General features: G+C 30.0%; 1 protein-coding gene across 2 annotated transcripts; it reads left to right on the top strand.

Annotated features, from left to right (window-relative positions):
* Nucleotides 1-4,457, top strand: LOC108326960 (uncharacterized). Of its 2 annotated transcripts, XM_052873009.1 has the most exons (11): nt 8-138; nt 546-771; nt 1,276-1,377; nt 1,686-1,855; nt 1,976-2,109; nt 2,211-2,388; nt 2,524-2,846; nt 2,931-3,079; nt 3,359-3,471; nt 3,611-3,863; nt 4,037-4,457. In XM_052873009.1, exons 1-11 carry the CDS (start codon nt 77-79, stop codon nt 4,265-4,267), a joined length of 1,941 nt encoding a protein of 646 aa, XP_052728969.1. In that variant the 5' UTR covers nt 8-76; the 3' UTR covers nt 4,268-4,457. The 2 variants fall into 2 exon arrangements, with proteins under 2 accessions (XP_017416086.1, XP_052728969.1); XM_017560597.2 differs by having other exon boundaries at nt 1-138; nt 2,524-3,079.
* The last annotated feature ends 5,492 nt before the right edge of the window (nt 4,458-9,949 follow it).

Below are 9,949 nucleotides of genomic sequence, written 5' to 3'. Positions count from 1 at the left end.
ATTTTTTTGTGTCTCTTTGCGTTCATTTTATTTTACTCACTCAGACACGTTAGAGGGAAAAACCGTGTCGTAGGTTATGGCGATGAAACTCAAGTATGTGTCTTCCATTGCGGAGGATCTCATCCGTAGATGTGCACAGTAATCCCTCTCTACTCTTACACCCTCTTACATACCATTTGCTAATCATAGTAATAATCTTATACGAGGTTGTTAGTATCATGTGTTCTCTTACTTTCTCCATGTTCTAATTTTGTGGTTATCATGAAATGTCATCAACATTGGTTACTACCATTTTTATCATACTACTTATAAACCTGTCCATATTTTTTCACACAGAGTACAGATAGATCTGTAACAGTGTAAATTATTGATTTCACAACGATGATCATTGTGTTATGAAATGAATCATGTTGGATGTTTTGTACTGAGTGCAGTCACACAGACAAGTTCTGTCAACCATTGCTGTGTATCAATGCCATGGTTATCAAGAAAAGATCATCATGAAACGCTAACTACTAAATTAACTTTGCCTTTTTGGTACTCAGGAAATTGGATACTTCGGTAGAGAGTTTGGTGGAAGATTTTGAAGGAGGATGGAAGCCTGAAATGGGAGACTACTGCAAAAACTTGATTGAATTTTGCAGTGGGAAGGCTGTGAATGAAATGTGCCACAACATACAGGAAAACCTATATGATGGCTCATTTAGCAGGTTGACATATGACATGATGCTTGCCTGGGAGAGACCTAGTTACTTCGATGAAGAGCTTCCGGTGTGCAGATTTATTTCTCTCTGATAAACTTTAATTTTTTGGAAAAAACTAACATCATAATACAAACAAATAATGGTTCTTTTTACTGTGTTTTGTTATAATGTACATGCAGAGTTAACAAGCTATTAAAATGGAAAAAAATTAGACGTTTGATAAATATGTTTGGGACCCATATCATCCTGCAGTGGTTGACTGCGGTGGTTTCATGCTTCAGTTTTTTTATGAACTGGGTATCAGTTCCAGAATCTATTGCTACTTACCAAATTCTCTTGGTATAAGGCATGTATAAGGCATATGAGATTACATTTACTTACTCAAATGGGCTCTCTTCAAGATTTCATGTCTTCAAATTATAGGTCATTGAACATTGGCCTAGGATCTGGTCCTGTTTGATCTGAACTTCAGTGTTATCACCTTTAATATGAAACAAATTTTCATCTAAAGGGATTTTGTTATTGTTTCTACTCATGTTATTCAATCCGATGAAGCTTTTGAGGTTTGCAGGAGCCTACAGCCAAGGAGAAAGAAGAAAAGAAGATAACTAAGAAAACCACTGAAGAACAGGATGATATCCCTCTCTTCTATTCAGACATCATGCCCCTCCTTGTAAGAGAATCCTTTCTCCATGTACTTATTATAATGAAGAATAGAGATGATGGTTTATAAGCTCCAACCCCACCCCTCCTTTGTTTCAAGAATCAGTTTGAATTCAAGCCTTACGCAGTCTGAATGCATGAAACTGAAATTTGTCTACGAATAATGTACATGAAAAAGGATGTATAATGTTTCTTGCATTTGAACCAAGCCAGTTTGATGGAAGTAAACAAAATATTTATGGTTTTAGGTGTTTAGATAGTTTCACCCTTTGTTAATTCTGTTTTAGTATCATAATTCATAAACCATGTTGTTGCCAGGTTAATGATGAACCCAATGTTGGAGAAGATGCATTTGTGTGGTTAGGATCATTAGTACCATTAGTTGCAGATGTAGCAAGTGGAAGGTTCACTTTTGAAACTCTAACAGCATCGACAGGCTACAGGCTGCATTTTCCAGCATACGACAAGTTCTTGAAAGAAATGGACAAGTAATGCACTCATCTGATGAATTGTTGATGCCTATATTAGATTATTTGATAGATGAACATATAAGAAAGTTAATTAAGCTTCTTAGTATCATTTACTTTTTGTAATTCATGATTTCATAGGTGCATACGGCGTTTGAAGAAACAGGCAAAACCAAATGGGGTGGAACTGGCTGAGGATGAATATATATTACATGTAGATGGAACAGTGGTGAGTCAGAGAGTAGTTCGCCACATTGGAACAACAAGTTGGCCTGGTCAGCAGCTTGGTCTATCGAATCATCAATTCAACAATGTTTTAGAATTTGTCAAAAACATTCGTAAAAAATGTAAATGTTGCTTTGGTTTTAATTGCCAGGTAGGCTTACCCTGACCAATTACTGTCTTTACTTTGAGGCTTCTGGAGTAATCAAATATGAAGATGCTCTCAAGATAGAACTCTTCAAGAATGTTCAGCAGAGTGTTAATTCTGGTGCCACAGGTCCCTGGGGTGCTCAACTTTATGACAAAGCCATAGTCTATGAATCAGCTGATTTGTAAGAACACTACCCATAACGTTGTTCTGCTTAAGTTTGTTAGTACCACCTTAATGTAATATGATTATTATATACATATATATAATCTTAACTTATGTCATTAACGTGAATAGTTTCTTCTTTTCAAATTTCTAGATCAGAGACAGTTGTACTGGAGTTTCCAGAGCTTACAAGTTCTACAAGACGTGATCATTGGCTTGCTCTAGTAAGGGAAATAATGTTTCTCCACAGCTTTTTATCGAAGTACCAGATAAAAAACCCAGTACAGACGTGGGAGATGCATGCAAGGACAATGTTGGGAATCATAAGGCTGCATGCAGCAAGAGAAATGCTAAGAATATCACCTCCTGTCCCAACAAAATTCTTAATATTTTCCCTATATAATGAGATACCAAAAGGAGATTTTGTGCTGGAAGAGCTCGCAGATAGCCTCAAGAAAAACAACTATAGCCAATCTAGTAGTGCAAGTTCTATCCTAAGCAGTATGAACATTTCTAAGACAATAGTTTCTGATGTAATAACAGATGAGGCAACTCATGCAGATGAAAGTGTTTACGAAGTTGACGGAGAACCCTCATTGGAGACTGCTATCCAACAAGCTAGGGAGGAAGAAAGGGAAATTCTCATTGCTAAAGCTACCACCGAAGAATTAAAGGAGGAAGGAGTTATTGACAGTGTTTTGGTTATAACGGTAAGGGTGAAGTTTAGCCTAAACAAAGCTCATAAGTATCATCAATTTGCTGAACTCTGTGAAATTATATGATGTCTTTCCATAAATTTCTTTATGCTATGAGAAATGTGAAGTTCATTGTCAACATTGTAATGTTGTAGGCTATGGTATGGTAAAAGATTGCTTTATTTTTTGTAATCAACTCTTCATTTGAGAATGAGATTTCAGGATGGTGCTGGAATGGAAAGAAAGCTTCACAAGTTTGTTGTTTAGACTTAACTTGCTGATTTCATTGTAAAGGAACTATTGAAGCCACTCAAAATTGTGGTCCCTTGGTGTCGACAAATCTTCTCATGGGAAAGGCCATTATTAACTCTTGCTGTTCTTGCTGCATCCCTTGTTATCACCTATATGTAAGTTTGTTTTTTCTAAACTTATTTATTTTCGTTATATGTATACCAATCAAATTGTGTTAGACGCATAAATGGTTTTCATTACCGTAAGTGGGTATTGCTAGAATAAAAAACTGTAACATCGACTGCATAATGGCAGGGAATGGGTTGGCAAGGCATTTGCAGTTCTATTGATTTGGGCAATAAGAAAGATGCTTGAGGCAAGACGAAACAAGATTTATGAGAAACGCACGGAGATAGTAGTCAGTAGATCTAATATGTCTTCTGATCAGTCTACAATGGAGAGCATTGTCTCAGCCCAGCAAGGATTGTACACTGTTCATGAGATGATGCAGATAGCAAACATAGCAATGCTAAAGATATGGTCGATACTTATTTCAAAGGCTGATAAGGTACTTTCTCCTTACACTTCACAATATATTAAGACCAATACATAATTCAAACATGTTTGCCTCATTTTTGTATCATAATTCACAGTGGATTTTGCTCCTTCCATCCTATAATGTGATGTTAAAATTTAAGGTTGTTTTTGTTTACTACATAAATATCCTTGTTCCTTTTGCAGCATGCAAATTTAGTGATGGTGGCTATGGGTGTGTTGGCGATGTTATTGGCAGTGATTCCATTCAAATTCTTCCTTATGGGTCTGATTATCCAAAGCTTCACCATGACATTAGGAAAATCCTCTGAAACAGGGAATAGAAGGTTGAGGGAATGGTGGGATTCAATACCAATCATTCCTATTCGAGTAGTAGACGATGTTCCTGACACTGGTCACGACAACCTTGCTTATTAGATTCTCTAGTATATGAGTTTACATTGTGTAGCCTTTGTTCTGCAACTGCAACACCCTTTTTACGAGGGAACTGCTTAGTGTACATAGCAATACAAAAAGACTCAAAAAGCAAAATAAATGTGTTTGAATGTCCGCACGACATGTTTATCATGTAATATTTAAATAATATAAACTACAATCAATTACTAAATACCGTTTTTTTCTTCCAATTATCTCTTCCATTATCAATATTCTAAGTTTCTCAATAGGTAAATAATTTATTTTGAATATATGCTAGCGCCACCACCATGTTCTCTACACATCTAATTAATATTCTATTAAATGGATTGAATTTAAGTCTCCTTACTATTATCAAAGCCTGTGCTGTGGTAACTGAAAGTATAGACATATGGACAATATATCTCCATAATAATAACTCAAATGTAAGACAAAAGAAAAATTGAATCTTAACAAAGAATGAATTACGTATCTAAATAAAAAATCTGATAGATTAAACTAAATGTTTTCTTTGTCATTTTTTATGGATTATAATATTTTAACTAATAATATTGTATTTTCTTTTAATCTAAAGAGAGTTAAACGAAAATAAAATAAAAAAAAGAAATAAAAAAATAATGTCTATAATTTATTTATGAACCTTTGATCTTTTACCTATTTAAAATTTATCATTATTATTAAAATTTGAGAATTTATATAATTCATAGTTAATTCTTCAATATCAAACCAAACAGGTGAGTAAATATTTCAGATTATTTTAGATCGAATTTTAATTTAAATAAGAAAAATTCAATGTGAAATCAAGCATATTTTAATTTTAATCAAAACATTTTTGTGTAGAGCTTAATCTTATTCGCAATTCTCGGGTTTGTTTATTTTATTTAAACTTGTTTTAACTTATAAAATTAAACTCTCCAAAAAATTTCTACAAATTAAAACTAGCACATAATTTGTAATTAATAAAAATAAAAGCTAACTCGTGAATAAACTGATTTCTTTAATTTTTCTCTTTTAAAAGTATTTATAAAAAATTATCTTAATAAACTCATAATCAAATTTGTCTTGTCATCAATTCTTTAACGCGAAGCTGAATACTTAGGCATAAGTCTCAAATATGGAGAATTTAATCTCAAAATAGGTTTATCCCATATGAAGACATTTTTGTGTGGTGTTTAACCTTTTTCATCGTATCGTATGCTTCTTGATCCTTTATAGACAATATATTCAGAATGTCTTCTTATCTTTATAGTTCAATTCGTTGGTTCAATGTCAGCGTTGATATAAGGTTTTTGAGATGATTATGATTTTCAAATATGCATATAAAACAACTCATACTATTCATATAATGTGTAACTCTTCACAAAATGTTTTAATTATTCTATTTTCAATTATGATTGGTCAGATGTGTAGAGTTCTCTATTCTAACTTCACTAATAATTTTTTATTGTCAAACAAATGAAAAGTGAAAAAGAAACTAGAGAAACCTTTTAGAAAAATACTGTAGAAAAAAAAGGGTTTTATGTGCTTACAAACATCTCATGTAAAAGAAAAAAGGAAATATTTCATTTGTTCAACTATAATATATAATATTAGCAATAATTCGGTAATTGATTTGTAGAAAATAACATATACAAATTTGGAAAATAACTACCTATTTGCATATATTTGAAATCGAGAGGATTTATGTTATTACAGTTAAGCTTAAAAAAAGTCAAAATAAGAATAGAAAATTTTCATATATTTGTGTAATATTATTTTGTGAGAATAATATTTATACATAAAAAAGAAATCACGCAAAATTCAATTAACAAAATAATTCATTGAAATGTACTACATAAAAAAATAGTCTTTAAAATCTCAATAGATACTATCAAATTTTATTGCACTCTAGAAAAAAAAATTATATAAGACTTTCTTATTAAATTTCGTAAGATTTTTTAATCTTAATCAAATACCACATAACTTTTTTTTATTAAAAAAATCCTCTAAAATGTTTTGGAATTCCAATTCAATACATTTCCGAAACTTTAAAAAGAAAAAAAAGATATAAAATAGACCAAACACACTTAAAAGTTTAATCTAGTCAAACTTATTTGCAGGGATATGATGCTACAAAATCCACAAGAAAGAACTTTCCACGTATGTGATGTAAATGAACTATAAATGAAGCAATAAGCAAATCAATTTTAAGAGAGAATTTGTCAGCTATATTCAAATCAGGGATTAAGGTTATAATCTGCTTTGAAGATTTACTTCACCAATTTCGTAAGAAGAAAATCACTTCTTCTTTTTTCTTATATGGGACAAAACTGCACTTAAAAAACAACGAAATCTGGTTAGGGATGTGGAAAATGAAAGATTAATTTTATTTAATAACTTTTTGAAATGATTTTCTTCAATTTTACTTTACTATTTTAAAAGTTATCAATTCAGTTCTATTTTTTAAGAACGAATAAATATATTACTTTTGAATTCATTAAATTGACAATAACAATAGTATAACAATATGTAATATGAACAATAAAAAATATATCCTTAGTTAAAATTAATTTATTCAGAGAAATACACACAGAGAATAAATATCATACGTCACTATGATGAAAAATATATTAATTAAAATTAGTTCAGACTAAAATGATTTAAAATAATGGAATAAAATAAAATAGAGAGTAGGTATTAAAACCTTTTTTTTTTTTTTTCTAATTTGCAACAACAAAATTAGGTGACGGTCAAGATGGTGCTTTTTCCTTTATGCTTTCCTGTGATAAAAAAGGAAAAAGGTTTTCCGTTTGGCGTAGCCGTTAGGTGTAAATCTGTGTACAGAAAACGTCAGTGGTCATGGTTATCCGTTATGTTTGACTGAATAGGTTTGTCAAAGTCACGATACCAATTTAGTGCCATTTGCTTTTAAATTGGGTAAGTTGCTTTAATATGAATGCATTTCCTTTTTAATATTAATTCTTTCATATTAACTATTCTTTATTAATCCATTTTTTAACAGTTAATAAACATTTACAATATTTATTATTTATTATGTACGACTAACATTATGAAAAAACATTAACAGCTTATTTTTCATTCTAAATGTTAAAGTAATTTACTTTGCAAAATATAACCAATGCGTGTATTTTTAAACAAGTATCGAGTTTTTTTAATTACTTATTTAACTTTTTAATTGTATAAAATTTACATTTTGATTCTTATGTTTTAAAATTATTTATTTTAGTTTTTGTATACATGTTTTTATTTATTTTAATTTCTAATTATTTTAGTTCCTCAGTACCGTTTGACACTTGTAGGAATTATAAAAAGTTATATAAAACTAGAAGACGAAGTTTACTAAAAATACATTTATTAAAAAATCATTAGAAAAATCAAATGACTAATTTAAGTAATACTCTTTAGTAAAAATACATTTATTAAAATACTTTTTTCCCTTTATTCGGAAGCATTATTTAATAAAATACATATGGAATATAGATATTGAAAAAACATAAATTAATAAGAAATTAATATATTTTTTTCAAATTGTAAAAACCAACCTCTTTATCATTTGGAGTATCGATTGTCCTAGTTTAAATAATTATTCAGGGAGTTAATTTAGTTATACTTGAAAAATAATATAAACCCATTCAAACTATTTTAATGAGGATAGATCTAGCTTAATATTTAAATATATTTTCGTAAAATAAAATATCTGAAACCGTCTTGACAGTTGGGTACAATTTACTTTTATCATGTCAAAAGTATTATTATTATTTATTTCTCAAAAACTAAACAAAACTCTCAGTGACTGTTCCCGTTGAACTTGTCGGCAGAACTATAACCATCCACGCGTCATCTTCAAAACGAATCAGACAAACAAAAATAGCTATCAACTATCATAAAAATATTTGCTAAAGTATTTAGATTTATAAAGGTGTTAACGTTTTAATTAAACCGATTATTAAAAAAATATTGTATTTTAAATTTAAGTCGGTAAGGAAAAGAAGTTGGGTAGTGGGAATAACGTTCTTTCCTACTTTCTCTTCTTCTGATACGGAAAGTGGGTCCATCTTATCCTCTTTCGGATCTTTCATTTATGGCCCGTAATGGTCGGTGGGTCACCTTCTCCCTTATTCCACGCTATCCTAATTAATCCATCCTGCTTTAAACTATTTTTAAAATACTACTATCACTTTTCTTTCTTTATTAATGTATTCTTTTGAAGGTAGACCATACACTTGTTTTTACTTTTTTATCCTCCGTAGTTTAGTTTAGGTCAAGTTATAATTTTGGTTTCTCACGTCCCTTAATTTTTTTAACGATTTAGTAATTAAAAAAAAATTGAAATTCGTTGATATTAATTTTTGTGTTATATGTGAAATAATATAAACAATTCAAAATATTATTTAATAAGTAAAAAAATTTAATATGAATTTTTAAAATTAAGTTTAAGAACCGAACATAAATATTTAATTTCATTTAGAAACTAAAAATATATTTATTTTGGTCCAATTGTGAACTTAAATTATTTATTTATTAAATTTAATTAGTATCGATACATTTAATTAATTGAAATAGAAATATAAGTGTGTGTATAATTCATAATTAGACTAAAGCTACAATGTTCTAAATTATTGAGAAAAAATAAGTGAAAAAAATCACACATAATTACTAAAGTTGCATTTTATTCTTTGGTTTATTTTTTGTTTTTAAAGAAGAGGACAAAAAGAACAAAGGGAATCATATTATGTATTTGGACTAAATTAAGCCCTCATACATCCTTTTTTCTCTCTTGGGTTAGGTTAATTAGTATCTATCATAGAGTTTCAACTTTTTCCTAGCTTTTGTTTTTTGACATGGAAAAAAGAGAAAGGTAAATAGAAATGGTTCTCAAAGTAGAATCTAGAATACAAGGTTAATTACTTTACAAAATATATATTGAATGTACCCAACCAAAATTTTGAACAGACATTGTCATGATTTGCATAATACATTGCCACATCCCAACTTTAAGATTTTTCTCCTTTGTCTTTGCAATTGATAAGCATAGGATGTTTCTCTCAACAGGTGCCGTGGTGCACCAGAAGAGCTACAGTTAGGTTACAAATGCACAAATTTTAACGACACAATTGTCTCAACCCTAACCACTCGACACCTGTTTGATTCTAGGCCTAAAGCTTTTTCCTAGGTCCTTGTCTGGTTAATTCTTAAATAAAATATAATTGGTTTTCTATTTATAAAGTAATTGTTGGGTTTGAAGTAAGGTTAATAAATATACAGTACCACGATGACACTTAATATATTAGCGGTTGAAGTTTGGGTAATTAATGTATTAATTATTAAAATCTTATAAATAATTAATGTATTAGTAGTTTTTTAATTGTTAACTACATTAATTAATCAGCATGTAAGCCAAGTTAAATCAAACCATGATAACACTCTTTTCACCAACTAAAACACCACATTCGATTTGATCTTAGAAATTACATGACATCACAGCTGTCACAAGTATATTAAAAGGAAGATCGTGTGAGGTATCAGATTACACATTTTTCTTTTTGATCTGTAAACAAAAGATTTTCATAAATGATTACACGCAATGAACACGGTAATGGTCATTCGAGTAATTTCAGCCGAACGATGGATAGCATATTTTATTTTCCTAAGTGCCATCTTCATTTTCTTCCTATAAATAGCGTT

This window comes from Vigna angularis, chromosome 2, assembly GCF_016808095.1.
Source record: "Vigna angularis cultivar LongXiaoDou No.4 chromosome 2, ASM1680809v1, whole genome shotgun sequence".
In the NCBI taxonomy this organism is placed as follows: domain Eukaryota; kingdom Viridiplantae; phylum Streptophyta; class Magnoliopsida; order Fabales; family Fabaceae; genus Vigna; species Vigna angularis.
The sequence above is the reverse complement of the archived record's forward strand: the minus strand, read 5'-3'. Positions and strand labels throughout refer to the sequence as shown.